This window comes from Peromyscus eremicus, chromosome 7 (genome assembly GCF_949786415.1).
Source record: "Peromyscus eremicus chromosome 7, PerEre_H2_v1, whole genome shotgun sequence".
In the NCBI taxonomy this organism is placed as follows: domain Eukaryota; kingdom Metazoa; phylum Chordata; class Mammalia; order Rodentia; family Cricetidae; genus Peromyscus; species Peromyscus eremicus.
In genome coordinates this window covers 57,635,134-57,650,834 of record NC_081422.1, presented here as the reverse complement: position 1 = coordinate 57,650,834, position 15,701 = coordinate 57,635,134, and the positions used below count along the sequence as shown (strand labels likewise).

The following is a 15,701-nucleotide window of genomic DNA, read 5'->3' as shown; positions in this document are numbered from 1 at the left end:
CTGTGTGTGATCCTGGCCCGATGGATGGCTGGCAAGAAAGCTTTTTGTAAATCCAGCTGGACACTTTCTGCTCAAGGAACACGGGGCGCAAGGCGTCAGAAGAGAAGTCCAGGTCTGTGCAAGGCGGTACTGTCGTTCCTGGAAGCCGGTCGTCACGAAGCTAGGTGCGGTGGGGGCCACCCGAGGCCTCGGTGCCCTCGACAAGCTTTGGAAAGGGTAGGGTTCAGCACCGCGAACAGCGGTGGCCTCCTCCTCCTCCTCATTGTCACACACTCTTCTTGAACCTCCGGCTCTCCTCCTTCTCCCTGCCCCCACCGCTGCGTCCCTCAGTTTGGTGATGGGCAGTGAGTGCGCCTCCCTCGCCTCCCACCTCTCCCCTCCCTGCCCCCGCCCGCACGCGTGCATGCGCGACTGAGCAGAGGGGCCGCTGGTCCCCGAAGTCCGGGCTTCAGGACCCTGTCGGGCAGGGAAGGCTGCGAGGTAGCTGAAAGCAGGCGAACCTGCGTGCGGGCCGGAAAGCCTGGATTTGGCTATGGCATTGCTGTGTGGCCTTGGGCAAGTCACTCTCCGTCTCTGGGTCTCACTTCCTTCCCAATCTGAAAACAGGATTGAGTTCCTGGCAGCCGGGGCTTTCCTGAGGTTTCTATTTTCCCTTTTCCTCCCTTAGCCCCCCCCCCCGGGTGCTTTTGTTTCAGCGCAGGCACGGGTCTGAATAACAAAAGGGGCCAGTCCAGGGGACGAATGAGCTTGGACTCCTTACAGCCAAGTAACCCCCTCGCACCCCACACGCGGCGCCCCGCTGGGCGGGCCTGAACCGAGGTAGAGGCGCTAAAAATGGCTCATCTGCTCTCTGCTCTCTCTGTTTCTCAGGAGCGGCGGCATGGAGGCTCTCACCACTCAGCTGGGGCCGGGGCGCGAGGGCAGCTCCTCTCCCAACTCCAAGCAAGAGCTGCAGCCCTATTCGGGATCCAGCGCTCTTAAACCCAACCAGGTGGGCGAGACGTCGCTGTACGGGGTGCCTATCGTGTCGCTGGTCATTGATGGGCAGGAGCGCCTGTGCCTAGCCCAGATCTCCAACACCCTGCTCAAAAACTACAGCTACAATGAGATCCACAACCGCCGCGTGGCCCTGGGCATCACGTGCGTGCAGTGCACGCCGGTGCAGCTGGAGATCCTGCGTCGGGCCGGGGCCATGCCCATCTCCTCCCGCCGCTGCGGCATGATCACCAAACGAGAGGCCGAACGCCTGTGCAAATCATTCCTGGGTGAGCACAAGCCGCCCAAACTGCCCGAGAACTTCGCCTTTGACGTGGTGCACGAGTGCGCGTGGGGTTCCCGGGGCAGCTTCATTCCCGCCCGCTACAACAGCTCTCGCGCCAAGTGCATCAAGTGCGGCTACTGCAGCATGTATTTCTCGCCCAACAAGTTCATCTTCCATTCGCACCGCACGCCCGACGCCAAGTACACTCAGCCCGACGCCGCCAACTTCAACTCGTGGCGTCGGCACCTCAAACTCAGTGACAAGTCGGCCACCGACGAACTGAGCCACGCTTGGGAGGACGTCAAGGCTATGTTTAATGGCGGGACGCGCAAGCGGACCTTCTCGCTGCAAGGAGGCGGCGGAGGCGGCGCCAATAGCGGGTCCGGCGGCGCAGGGAAGGGCGGCGCTGGTGGCGGCGGCGGTGGCGGCCCAGGGTGCGGCGGCGCAGAGATGGCCCCAGGCCCACCGCCTCACAAAAGTCTGCGCTGCGGTGACGACGAGGTGGCTGGGCCTCCGGGACCACCTCCACCGCATCCGCAGCGTGCACTAGGCCTGGCGGCCGCAGCTAGTGGCCCTGCAGGACCCGGAGGGCCTGGGGGCAGCGCGGGAGTTCGCAGCTACCCGGTGATTCCAGTGCCCAGCAAAGGCTTCGGCCTCTTGCAGAAGCTGCCCCCGCCTCTTTTCCCACATCCTTACGGTTTCCCCACAGCGTTCGGCCTCTGTCCCAAAAAGGACGACCCAGTGTTGGTCACCGGAGAACCCAAAGGCGGCCCTGGCACCGGGAGCGGTGGGGGCGCCGGCACCGCCGCGGGTGCCGGAGGCCCGGGGGCTGGCCACTTGCCCCCGGGAGCAGGGCCAGGCCCTGGCGGCGGTACTATGTTCTGGGGACATCAACCTTCCGGCGCAGCCAAGGACGCAGCGGCGGTAGCTGCAGCAGCGGCCGCCGCCACTGTGTACCCGACGTTTCCCATGTTCTGGCCAGCTGCCGGGAGCCTCCCGGTGCCGCCTTACCCGGCCGCACAGAGCCAGGCCAAGGCCGTAGCGGCCGCGGTGGCTGCTGCTGCTGCGGCGGCGGCGGCGGCGGCTGGCGGTGGCGGCCCGGAGTCTTTGGACGGTGCCGAGGCTGCCAAGGAGGGCAGCCTGGGTACCGAGGAGCGCTGTCCGAGCGCTCTGTCCCGCGGGCCCCTGGACGAGGACGGCGCCGACGAGGCGCTGCCTCCCACCCTGGCTCCCCTGCCCCCTCCACCACCGCCACCTGCCCGCAAAAGCTCCTACGTGTCAGCCTTCCGACCCGTGGTCAAGGACGCGGAGAGCATCGCTAAGCTCTATGGCAGCGCGCGGGAGGCCTACGGCTCGGGGCCTGCTCGTGGGCCAGTGCCGGGCACAGGGACCGGAGGAGGCTACGTGAGCCCGGACTTTCTGAGCGAGGGCAGCTCTAGCTACCATTCTGCCTCGCCCGACGTGGACACCGCGGACGAACCCGAGGTGGACGTAGAGTCCAACCGCTTCCCCGACGAGGAGGGCGCCCAGGACGACACCGAGCCCAGCGCACCCAGCACGGGAGGTGGCCCAGACGGCGACCAGTCCGCTGGGCCCCCATCTGTCACATCCTCAGGCGCAGACGGTCCCACGGACTCTCCTGATGGCGATAGCCCTCGCCCTCGCCGCCGCCTCGGGCCACCGCCCGCTGGCAGATCCGCATTCGGGGACCTGGTGGCCGATGACGTGGGGCGGAGAACTGAGAGGAGCCCACCCAGCGGCGGCTATGAGCTGCGAGAGCCTTGCGGGCCCCTGGGAGGCCCCGCGGCGGCCAAGGTGAGCCCGGCTTCCCACGGGTGGCGCACAGCAGCCCCGGCCGAATGCGGGAACTGGGATTTTGTTCTGCTCAGGCGTTGGAGCCGCAGGTCCCAGCTGCTTTTCACAGCCCCAGCTTAGGGTGCGCTGTGGAAGTGGGCTCGCTGGGAACCCCAGGATGAGGGATTCGGAAAATCCGGGGGGCAGGCCTAAGAAACAGCGAGTGCATTTTGGTTTTGTTGATGGAGTGGGAGGGAGGAGATTTGCAGAGACCGCTAGGCACCCAGAAAGAGAAACAAAAGAGGTCTGAAGGAAGAAAGAGGAGAGAAAGGGACCCCGAAACAGAGGAAGGCGCCCCGGAGGCCAGGCCCAAAGTGTGCCTGCATGCATGAGGATGACACCCGAAGAACTCCAGAGAGTAGGGGGAGAAGAGGGCAGCCTCTTGCTAAGAAGTCTCTAAAACCCTCCATTTATCCTAAATGGCAGTTTTCTGAGTCTTTTCAAACTCCGTAACTACACCGCTCTTGGCTGGAAGGCCTAGGCTCGCCGGCTCTCTGCTTGTCAGGGGAAGTGGATGGAGAGTGAGTTGTGACTAGGCCGGGAGCGTTTGCTGTTTGAAAGGAGATGCGCGCACCTGTACTTTTACATTGAGTTCATTAAAACAGGAATTGTTGACTGTGTGAGAAAGGCGTCGTTTATGCAGGGAACGACCTAGGGAGGGAAAGTAGCTGAAACGGAGGTGAGCACTGAACGTGGGGGCGGCTTTGAACAGCCGGTGGCTTTGAGAGCCGCTTTGCATTTCAAGCAATTTGTTCGTACGGACCCAAGATTATCCCAAATCAACTACGGTATGTCACCGCTGCCCTGGGTACCCAGGTCTACAGAGCCCACCAACCTCTGCCATCCCCTCGGCCTTCCTGTTGCCCGCAGGGCATGGTTGTCCCCCCCCTAATCGCCTGTCATTTTCGGCGGCCGCAGGTGTATGCGCCTGAGAGGGACGAACACGTGAAGAGTGCGGCGGCGGCGGCGGCGGCGGCGCTGGGGCCCGCGGCCTCGTACCTCTGCACCCCGGAGGCCCACGGTAATGCCTCCCGAGGCCTCTGGCCCTTGTAACACAGGGAGCACCCCTAGAACCCAGGACCAAGTCAGGCCTTTCAAAGGAGGGGGTGAGGGAGCGGGAGGGGGGGGCGTAAAGAAAAGGAGAGAAAGAGGGGGAAAACAATAGAAGAAAAAGGAAACTGTGAACACCCAATGCTCTGGATTTGGCTACTTAACAACAATCACGACGCATCCTCCTCACTTCCACATGCACGCGCGCGCACACACACTCCAGCACACCTCATCGGAGATTTAAACCTTTCAAAAGACTACGCTGGGCAGGCATCTGCTTCAGGTCCTTTCATTTATCCAGAAACTGCTTAGCCTTAGACCGCGTGGTGGCGAGGCCTGCTCTGGGTACAGGGTGAGGACTAGTGGCTGAGCGCTTGGGTGTCCTAGAAGCTCGGTGTAGCTGCGGCCCCAATCAAGGAGCAGCCCTGCATTTGCATGTGGCACCAGGTTGCTAGCGGAGGAAGGGGGGGGGGGGGGGGGGAAGGGCAACAGAAATCCAAGCAGGCCTATACAGCCGGGTGCGGGACAATGCCCCCCCCCCCCCAAAACCACCAGCACCCAAAAGGTCGCCCTTGGATTGCGATCTCCGCTGCAGTCGCGCGCGGACAAACCCGGCAGCCACGCGCTCTCCCGGTGCCCCAGTATCTGCGCGCGCAATGTAGGTCGCTTGTCCCTGGTGGGCTCAGCTGCTTGTCTTGATCTTTTCCTGGGGGCCAGAGGCTAGGGCGGGGGCGTGAAGCTGGGATGGAGCAGACCTTGTGCAGGGGAGGGGGTGCGGGGCACAAAGCCTCAGGGCACGCGCCTGGGCGCACAGCCGGGAACCAGAGGCGGCCACGACGTTTTTAATTAGGGCTTGGGCGCCCCAACCGAGGCCGTTCTGTAGTATCCGGGTCACGGTTTCTTTGCCTCTCCTTGAAACTCAGTCTGCCTTTTAGAGCCAGGTAAGGAAGACAATCACTCTACGGCCGACGACTTGGAAACTAGGAAATCCTTTTCAGACCAAAGGAGTGTCTCCCAGCCAAGCCCTGCAAATACAGATCGAGGTGAGCCCTAACAGTCCTGGCTTGAGCTGAGGTGGCCTTGAGCTGAGACCCAACTCATCCGGGTCACCACGGGCTTGGAGGAAGGTTTTAATCGTGAGCAAATGTTGCCGTTGAACAGACAGTTGATGTTGTGGGGGAGGTGCAGGCCGGGTTTCAGGTCTTGTTTTTTCCTGACTGGCTTTGAGGGTCTTCTGAGAAAGAAGGTGGGGGCCCTACTAAAAGGAAAAGGAAGAGGGACCCTCTCATTCACCTAGAATAGATCAAAGGGCGCTTCCTGCCAGGGTTCATCTTCCCGAGCCCACGTTCCTTCTCCTCAAACTAGTGTCTTGGAAGGTGGGAAGGCAGCGGGTTTGGTAGAGGTCCCTAGTTTGGCGAAGTTCCCAGGCTCTCTCCAGGACTGAACCCCTTCTTACCTGCCCTTGTATCCTAGGTGAAGATGGGCTCACTTTGGATGTCACAGGAACTCAACTGGTGGAGAAAGACATTGAAAACCTGGCCAGAGGTGAGGTTAAATCTGTGAAATGGAGCTATGCGATGCTTGAGGTAGATGGGTCCTTAGAGGAGAGGGTATTCTGGTAGTGGGTGTGTGCCAAAGGCATAACCAGTTTTCATTTCACCTAGTAGAAAAGATAACCCTCTGGACACGTGGCACAGAGGTAGGGTGAGAGTAGGGCGAGTGGACCAGCAAGTTTGTTGGAAGTTTGGGTTCTCAAGAACTGACTTGAAGGGCCCAGCGAAAAAGGAGACTGGGCCTTGATTCTCAGAACTTGTAACTGGTGGACAATTTGAGTCTCTCTAACCCCATAAAAAAACCACAACTTTGGCTGAAGAACAAGATGGCGGGGAGGTATTTATTTCCAGAATGTGTCAAAGGCCACTTTTCCCTCTGAGATTAATGCATAACCCTTCAACAATAATGTAGTGAGATTGGAGCTCATTTGCAGAACGGGACACCCCTCCTCCTGTCACTGTTTAGTCTGATGGGGGAGATAGCTTAAGGCAGGGCAGACAGGGGTTTTGAACCCCACTCTGGCCCTCCATTTTACATTCCTGTGTTGCAAAGGAGCCTTCCTATGGGGGGGGGGGGGCTAGACACTAGTGGCCTCCTGTGGGGGCAGCTTGTCCTTCTATTTCCCCAAAGAGGCTTCCTTCCACATGGGCCAATGGGAGGTCTTAGAAATTGGGCATGGGATGGGGTGGGGTGGGGGACAGGAGTTTTCCACTCTTCCTAGCTGCAGATTTTACAGGATATGCCACAACTTCAAAGCCACTGGTGTTTTATCTGATAGTTCACCGCATGGATTTGGGGGTCTAAGTACCCCCTTGAAATTGTAAACAAACTTTCTGTGTATGTCTTTTTCTCTAGGAAGGCTGTCCATGGATTTGATCAGATTCTCCCTGATTTGTCTTTAAAGGGGAGACTGGAAGTCTTATTAGAAATGGGGAGTTGTATTTTGTGGGTCATCTTCTGAGGTTGGGGAGTTAGGAGCAACTTAAAGCAGATGTCAGGCTCCAATTATTTCCTGGAGCCACGGTCCAGAAATGCAAAACAGTTTCCACCCTCTTGAATTGGAATATCCTGGGACTATTCCCTAGGCCCCCAGCTTCCATCCAAGTCAAAGATAAAAGCCGAACTGCTCAGGTGTCAGGACGAGGGCCGGGGCAGAATCTTGGCCCCGGTGGGTCCCCTGAATTTCCTCAGTCTCCCCTTTACCTCTCTCCCAACCTCTCACAGAAGAATTGCAGAAATTGCTTCTGGAGCAAATGGAGCTTCGCAAGAAGCTGGAGCGGGAATTCCAGAGTCTCAAAGGTACGTCCTTCCTTCCCCACCCCACAACACCACTTCCCGAACCTGCTCCAGGAAGTGGGTGCAGACAGCCCCCGCCACTTGCCCCAGGGGAGAGAAGAACTCGAGTTTCCAACGTTTCCAGCTAGGTGAAGGACTGGGTAGGGGTGGGAGTAGGGGTGAGGATGGGAGGGAGCGGGAAGTGGAGCTGGGAGAGGAGGCTGTGCTTAACAGCTCTCACTTAATCAATTTGCACAGATAATTTTCAGGATCAAATGAAGAGGGAATTGGCTTATCGGGAAGAAATGGTACAACAGCTGCAAATTGTCAGAGGTAAGACGGGAGTCAGGTGAGCGCACGCACCGCAGTAACTGCCTCTCGTCTGGCAGGAGCCGCAATGTTGGCTCAGTCATTTGGATTTAAATTGAAGGTAATTTAACAATTATTTTTTTTATTTAATATCCTTTGTATAGTCTGATTAGCCTCAGAATGGCAAGCGAGCCCAGCAAACGGCTTGCAGGCATCATTACGTGGAGTGATTGAACTTCTTAGCGCGGCAATTTCCATGGTTTCTAAATTAAAAATCGAGGCGTAAAATTACCTGGGAAGTAATGCCTAAGTTTGCTTTAATTTTGGTTAGATCCGTCTGCCTTTAAGCGCCATCCCAGGCCATTTCCTCCCCCACCCCCAGCCTGCAGTTTGAAGAGTTAGTGTCCCCTCCTCAGTTTCCGGAGTTAGTTCGGCCGGGGAGAGGCTGTGGCCCTGGCCGTGACCTCTGCCGTCTGGCTGGAGAGCGGTCTGTGTTTCCTCATAGCACATCCATGTCTTCCAGATACCTTGTGTAACGAACTGGACCAGGAGAGGAAAGCGCGCTATGCCATCCAGCAGAAATTAAAAGGTGTGAACCCAGAAACAAAGATGAATGAGTGTGTGCGGGGGTGGGGGTGGGGGTGGGGGTGTTTGCTGGTTGTTGGTTATACTGTGGATGGATGGATGGGTGGGTGGATGGATGGGTGGGTGGGTGGGTGGGTGGATGGGTGGAGATGTTTGTAAGAAAGGAAGCCCGGGCCCACATGGATCAGAAGGGAACTGAGAACTGAATGAAATGAGGGAAATTTTTCTGTAACTGTGAGGTAGGAAGAAAGAGCCCCTTGAGCTCTGAGCATCCGAAAATTTGCTTTCTGGCCCAGCCCTGGCCTTGGACAATTAGACCTCTGTGCCTCAGTTTCCCCTTCTGTAAAATGGGGCTAATGGACCTTAGAAATGGTTCTGATTGGCTAGGATCTCACTCTTGCCCTCCTACCTCCCTTCTGCTCCATTGAGAATTCGTGTGCCCAAAGGGTTGAATGGGGCCTGAGAGGGGGGACTGATGAGGGCCAGTGAGGCAGGCTAGGCGGCCAACATGGTTGGTGCGACTTTCTCTCCAGAAGCTCACGACGCCCTCCACCACTTCTCCTGCAAGATGCTGACACCCCGGCACTGCACCGGCAACTGCTCCTTCAAGCCCCCGCTGTTGCCCTAGCGCCGGCTTGGCCGCGCCCACGCGCCCTCAAGCCATGCTGCTCCTTTCTGTAAATACCCGCTGCCGTGGCGGCCCAGAGCGAGGAACAAGCCATTAGGACCCGACCGTTGTAAATACAGCCGCCCGCCCGCCCGCCGGTCCCCATCCAGGCCCGGCTCGGTTTCCCACTGTAAATACTGCCTCACCCCTCCTTTGAACTCCAGGGCATCAAACCCCAAGGGGTAAACTGGACTCACTGAGGAAAGAAACGGGAGAGGGGAGACCTCTTTCACACACACCCCACTCCGGCCTGAGTAGGTCCTGGGACATGGATTGTAAATATTATGTAGCATCTTTGCTGGCTGCAGCCGCGCACTCCTAGTCCCGTCCACTTCTGAAACTCTTGTTCCTAACGACAACGTGGCTATGTGCAATGGATATAAACGGACTGTGAGTCTCTTGGTTCAGTATTAGGGTCACTTTATTTATGCTGTAAGTTATTTTACTTCCCCCGGGCCCCTTTCCAGTCCTCATTTTGCATTCATGCCTCTGTGGATTTTGCTTTGTGTTTTTTGTTGTTGTGTAACGTAACAGCACTTTAAAAGGGCGACAACTGACTCAACGAGATGGAGACCATCTTGAGCCTGTTCGGGGAGACCTGTATCCGTGACTTTGGTTTTTAATAAAAAGGAAAAAAAAAAATCTGTCACTCTTTGGGGCTGCGGAGTTGAGAGTGTGCCCAGGTGATGGTGAAAGATCCTGCCACTCAAAGATGGGGCGCGTGGGGATGCAAGTGCAGGGACGGATGGTCAAGGTTAGAGGGTGGTGCTCTCTCAGGAGACTTCTCTACTGACCCACCTAGACACACCCAATTTCCCCACAGGCCTCTGCAGTAGGACCCTCCTCTGGGAATTAGCTAGGGGAAGAATGCTGCCTGGTCCCTTGAACAGTGGTTCCTTCTTTCCCAAGCCTTGCTGGTACAGCTGGAAAGTTTCATTTTTCTCCTTTTATCTCCTGTGTGTGAAGTCACCTGTGGGGCTTGGGGTATACTCAGCAAGGCTGCTAGGAATCCCGGGTTCAATCAGAATTGCTCTGCTTGCTGGTGCCGGCTCTGTAGACCTGACCTGGGAGCGCTGGCCGGGTGGGGGTGAGGAGTGAGGGACCTAGAATGGATCTTGACGGCACAGTTATGGAAAAAATGGGGAGAGTTTGATGCCCCGCCATGGGCCTGCCGCTATCCACTATCCGGAAGGAGCGAGCTCTGTCCTCATTTTAATGATCTCCCCCTCCTTGTCCTAGTGGATTTGTACAACTAGAGGACCCCAGTGAGGAAGGTGAGGCCTGATGGCAGCAGGCAAAAAGGCCGGGATGCTCCCCAGCCTGTGGCCCAGGAGTGTGAAGCCTCACCTAGTTTCTGCAAGGCACCTACCTACCTGCTGGTTGGGCCACAAAAAAATAAACTGCAGGACTCCCCCCCCCCCCAAGCCGTGTGGAGGATGGAATGAAGAAAGCGGGTTCTTTTACGAATTTTTCAACCCAGACTGGGTTTCATGCCCTCCTCTGGCTAGCAAAGGTCCTGCGTTGTTGAGTCCTTTATTTTTTCCAGGGCCTCGTTTTCCAATCTCCATTAAATGACATTCGTTTGTGCCCCAGGCTTAAGGAAGCGCTCCAAGAAGGAAGCCCATCTGCAGGCCGCTGCCAGGACCATCTCCTCCAAGACCTGGCTCTCAGACTGGCACCCCAGAGCTCCAAGCACTCTCTGGGGGATCTTGGAGGCGAAGTCAGGTCCCGAAATTCTCTGGAGTGTTTTGGGCCATGAGCCCTAGCTGCTCACACCAGGGAGTTTCACTGGAGGCCTCTTGAGGTGCAGGCTAGCTAGGACAGAGTCTGGGCGATGGAAGAAAGAACCAGATGCTGAGCCCCACGCTCGGATGAGACAGGAGGCCAGTCCCTGTGCTGGGGTTGCGAACCTTCAAACCTGGGATACTGCCAGAGCCAGATCAGCAGAGGATAAGATGGAAGTGAGGGCGGTGAGGTCTCCAGGCAAACTGTGTGGCTCTACCTTGCTATTACCCCTCTGGGACCCTCCAGGGGCCTAAAATAGTTCACCTATGGGTGAGGTGAAGAGGGCGTGCTTATCGGCCCTTTCACGCCTGGCCTGCACACATCTTGAAAGTGAGATCTACATAGGAAGTGATTTGCGTTCCCAGAGCGCTCCAGGGACAGGACCCCACAGCGCACGCAGGCTAGCAGGTTGCTTGCGTGCCTTTCCCACGGCCTAAACACACAGTTGGAAGCCGCACAATCCTTTTCTGTAAAATGGGCAGGGCAGTTACCACCTAAGCAGGAAGGCCCGTGGCACACACTAACAAAGGAGACCGGCGAACATTCCTTTCTCGCCTTTCCCTCCAAACTTCCCCAAAGCGGAGTAAAGTAAACAGGGACCTGGGGCTGGTCAAAAGGGGAGCTTCGGGTGGTACGGAGCCTCTGAGGACTGGAGGTGTAGGCGGATCCGACCTAGAAAGTTCCGTCGCGCAAATAAGAAAAAAGCAAACCACAAAAAACAGAAACCCTCCTGGGCTCCACATCACTTCGAAATGGCTTGTTCCCCCCAAAATGTTAATAACCAAACGATTGGTATGGATGTAATTATCAATAATTATACGAATTATTGCTGATTGCGGGGCTCGTAGCTACTTTAATTAGCTTACCAGATTCTAATTAAGTTAAATGAAACATTAATAGAGAAAATATGCTTTAAAAAACACCCAGGATTTTTAATGTCTATTTCTCGCCACAATGTTGCCACCTCGCGACGAACTCCGGGCATTACAGCCTGCGCTCACGGCCCAGACTCCGATACCTTCGCTCTAGCGGAGAAAGTGGGTTTGCAGAATTAAGGGAGACTGAGCACAGAATGTCTCACAGGAGATTTTTCTCCGGGTATTTGGTTTGGCACCCCTGTTCCCCCGAGTTCTCTACAAGATTCTGGTGCTGGGATACAAGTCTGGAGGTAAGGAGCCATGTAAAACATGCCCCGTCCACCTCTCCACCGATTTCGCCAGAGGAATTCCATCCCTTATGCGAGCGGTGTGGGGCAGACGGCCTCTCTCCACCAGTGCGGCAAACCCTGCGTGAAAGGCTGAGTAGACGGATATTTTCTGCCCTTGAGACACCTGTAAACTGCTTCCCACCTCTGCTTCCTCTGCCAATGGGTTCCTCACCTCCTTGGTCACAGCTATCTTGTGTGTTCTCGGGGCTCTAGGTTCCTGGACTCACCTCCTTGTTATCCGTGGTAATATGAGTTGTCTACCCAGGAGACTGCAAATACCTCCACAACTGAGGTCACACCTAATGTTCTTCCTTGCCACCTTCAGCGGCACAGCAGAGGCACCGAAGTGCACACGTGGACCGTCCACGTGAAAGGCTAGTTCATCGAGGTGCTGGAAACGTCTGAGGGAAGGAATCCCAGGTGCTTCTGGACAACAGCCACCGAGAAGCAATTATGCTCATTTACATAAGGTTAATTAAACACAAGCTTGCTGCTCACAAAGATCCTTCATCAATAGGATTAGTGTTGGGGTAGGGTGTCAAGTAATTTATTGTCAACCTAGGGAAGGAAAACCTTCCTCGGGTCCCAACTGTGTGTCAAAGACACTACCTCATCCACACATTCCCAGCTACCATGTCCTTCGGTGCAACCTGGGTCCTTGGCAACTCCCACCTGAAATCCAGATCACCAGAAGAAGCAAAACTGCATTGTACGCCTTCTCCCACGCTTCCATTCATTCTAAACAGGCTCACCCGCCACTCCCTCCCCAGAGGCCACAGCGGTGTGGGAAAAGCACAAACTCTGTAACCGGGTTCACTGAATCTCCGCTGCCTCTTTGTGTGATATGGGACCTGTTGGGGGAACTCTGTGTTCCTGCCTCATCCATAACATGACTTCATACAACTGGTTTGTACATGCATGTAAAGCCTGGGAGATAGTCCTGGAAAACAAGAGCTGGTGTATCTGTGTGTGACAGAATCAGAGCTGGTGTATCTGTGTGTGACAGAATCAGAGCTGGTGTACCTGTGTGTGGTAGAATCAGAGCTGGTGTATCTGTGTGTGACAGGTCAGAGCTGGTGTATCTGTGTACCTCGCACTCCAGCGCATTTTCCAGTTCATGGTCTTCCACTCCTCCAGGGCCCACGAAAGGAAACAAGCCAATGCTCCCTCCAGCCTGACCTTCTGGACTTTCTAGAAACACTTAAAAGCAGTCAGTAACACCCGGTTGGAAAGATATCCTAAGGTACCAATCTTGGTTGGCTACAGGTGGCCAATGAGGCAGTGGATGGGCCCAAGTTCCTTGAGCAAGTCAGAGCAGAGCCAGGAAAGGCAGCCAGGACTTTAGATTTTTCTAGCCCTAAGGATTGCATGCCCCAACAGTTCCTGTCGTGAGGAACAAGGGATTTCCTTGGACAGTTGGGTTCCTATACCATTCCACTCCAGCATAAATGAGCCTGCCAGTCCTTACTACAGGAAGAAGCACAATAGTATATATAGGTGGTGTCTTTGATTGGCAGCACTCCCGGAGAGAATTTAAAACTGTTGACCCCGAGAACCGGACATCTGATCCCAATAGAACTGCCCTCCAGTCGGTTCGTAGAGGAAGGCTGAGCCGAGGTGTAAGGAGTCCCACAGATCTTGATTCGACGCTGTGATCAGGAACGGGTCATGTCACCTTCATAGACGAAAACAGAAATAGTTAGCACAGCCTGAGGAGTCCGCCCAGTCCACGGTCTTCGGTTCTGATCACAGGTTCCCTGTGGCGAGCCCAGGAGCCGCTGGCGTGCCCGGGGCTGCAGAGCCCTCGCGCAGGCTCAGAACCAGCAAAGCACGTACACCATGTTTCTTTGGGGAGGGGGGGAAATGGACATTTCAGAAAGCATTGAGTAAGTCAGCCCAGGAAATCTGAACTTGGGGAAGGCGGTCCTTCCTTCTTGATCTTACTAATTAGGATTTCTGTATCATTTATTTATTGGTTATTTGGCAGTTGAATAAATGTGCGGACCAGGAAATTCTGCTTTCACAGTCAGTGTCTCTTCAAAGGTATCAGGTCTAGGTTTCAAATGCTTGCTCGTCTCGCCCAGGTGACTCTATGTCATTGTGATTTGGGACCTGAAGTGACCAACCAGCTTTAGCGAACCATTCCTTCATAGGTTAGTGAGGAGGGAGGCAGAGGCGAGCGGGAGCTGGTGCACGTCTGTAATCCCAGCTATGGGGAGGCGGCGGCAGGAAGATCCAGAGCTGGAGGTTATCCTGGACTGCATAGCAAATTCGAGGCCAGGGTGGGATGTGTGAGACCAGTCTCAAAAAACAAAATAAGTCACAAACTGCAACCGAAACCCCTGGATAAGGCACACTGCAAAGAGATGGCTGTGTCTAGACCCCTCTTCTTATTTCCTCCTGGAGAACTAGGGTTCCATTGAATCAGGCAAAAGATGAAACATGAAAAGATTGTGTTGGGGCTGTTGGGAATGTGGAATTTAAAAGTAGAGAAAAGAAAATATGGAACGCTTCACGAATTTGCGTGTCATCCTTGCGCAGGGGCCATGCTAATCTTCTCTGTATCGTTCCAATTTTAGTATATGTGCTGCCGAAGCGAGCACGATTACGTGTGTGTCTCAGAAGGTATATAAGGGCAAGACTGTCAAAACTTTATCAGTTATGGTGAGATTCTTATGAAATGTTTTTCAAATCCAATCGCTCTATAAATTCGTATCTTATGAATTCTGTATTGCGCATTCGTCATTTTTAGTTTAGATTCAGAGTTAAATTCAGTTATGCCCGCAGCTTCGTTTCAACAATTGTATATGCAAATGAAGGGACGATGGGAAACAGACCTGTTCCGGGCCGATCTGTGCGCGGCCCCGTAGTCACAGTCCGCCACGTGATGCGCGCTGTGCACGCGCCTGACCGCCCGGGGCTCCTCCGGCTGCGACGCAGGGCGCCAGTGTAGCCCAGGGACAAGGCGCCAAGGGGTCCACCGAGTCCCACTTGGAAGGGCGGGGCAAAGGTTGCGAGCGGCTCATCAAGCCAGGCTCGACTCCGAGACTCTCCACCCATGGTGCGGCTGCCCAGGGTGGCCTGCTCCGGGTGCAGAGGGTGAGGAGCCGCCTCTGCCTCAGTTTCCCCCGGGCTTGTCGAAAACAGTGCGCTACCATTGGAGCCGAGGAAAAGAGGGGTGTCCACTTTGGAGCCCAGACTTGCCGAGTGTGGCCCGCGGCTGGCGGTAGTTGTGGGAGAGGGGCACGCTCGCGCTCCTGCGTTTACTAAGGGCCAGGCACTTTAATGGGGGTGGTCCCCCCCCCCCCCATTAAACTTGCAATCAGCATTAAACTTTGCAAGTTAGGAAAATTGAGGCTCTGGCAGGTTAAACCAAGTGGTCCTGCGCGCCGTGAAAGAAGTCGAGATTTGGATGCAAGCCGAATTCAGAGGCCGCTCTTTTCCGGTGCACAGTAGGACTCCAAAGAAAGAGCTGTCCGTCCCCCCCCCCCCACCTCGTTCCGGGTTAGACTGTACCCCCAAGCTTAGCCTACTCTTCCTCCCTTCCTTCTTTGCTCCGACAGACCCGGAGCGACGACATGTCGCCACCCGCTCTTTAAGGTGAGAGAGCGAGCAGGAAGCTCGGGTGCCAGACGTGCAGTGAAGAGACTAGGTCTGGGTGTGTATGTCACTGGGTGACCGCCCCTGGGGTGGGCGGCCACAAAAAGGGGCGGCCTTGGAACAATGACCTGATACACGGGCGGCCCTGAGAGGACCGGGACAGAGACTCCCAGGCAAAAGCCACCGGAGTCAGCCAGGGCCACAAGGGAGCCACCAGCGAGGTACTAGGGGCTCGCACACAGTGCTCGGCCTGGGTGCGGTAGGACAGGACCGGCCCACAGCCTAGGCAGAGGAGCCCCAGGCCGGGCTTTTGGAGCTGAGTCCTCCCCCTCCCTACCTGTTTTCAATGAGATGGAAATCGGGCGCACGCTGCCCAGCTCCTCACGTGACCTCTCTCTAAATAAGCTGTAAGCAACAGCAAAACTCAGAATGCTAATAATGGCCTTTACTGAGAGAAAAGAGCTAATTTGGGCAATGATGTTTCCTTCGGATTTACAAAAGGGAATTGCAAATAACCAAACAGTAATAGCATTAATGGGAGATGATGCTAAACT

General features: G+C 55.7%; 1 protein-coding gene and 1 non-coding gene across 4 annotated transcripts; one reads left to right on the top strand and one right to left on the bottom strand.

The window, feature by feature from the left end:
* The first annotated feature begins 532 nt into the window (after positions 1–532).
* Positions 533–9,160, top strand: Skor1 (SKI family transcriptional corepressor 1). Of its 3 annotated transcripts, none has more exons than XM_059266949.1 (9): positions 533–555; positions 871–3,076; positions 4,034–4,136; positions 5,101–5,208; positions 5,639–5,710; positions 6,944–7,018; positions 7,253–7,327; positions 7,827–7,892; positions 8,425–9,160. In XM_059266949.1, the coding sequence occupies exons 1-9, from the start codon at positions 533–535 to the stop codon at positions 8,514–8,516; spliced, it is 2,820 nt and encodes a 939-aa protein (XP_059122932.1). In that variant the 3' UTR covers positions 8,517–9,160. The 3 variants fall into 3 exon arrangements, with proteins under 3 accessions (XP_059122932.1, XP_059122931.1, XP_059122930.1); XM_059266948.1 differs by having other exon boundaries at positions 8,422–9,160; XM_059266947.1 differs by having other exon boundaries at positions 533–639; positions 8,422–9,160.
* Positions 9,161–14,043: 4,883 nt separating this feature from the next.
* LOC131915799 (U6 spliceosomal RNA) lies at positions 14,044–14,150 on the bottom strand. The gene has a single exon (XR_009380440.1). It is a non-coding gene; the product is annotated as a U6 spliceosomal RNA (small nuclear RNA).
* Between the last annotated feature and the right edge of the window lie 1,551 nt (positions 14,151–15,701).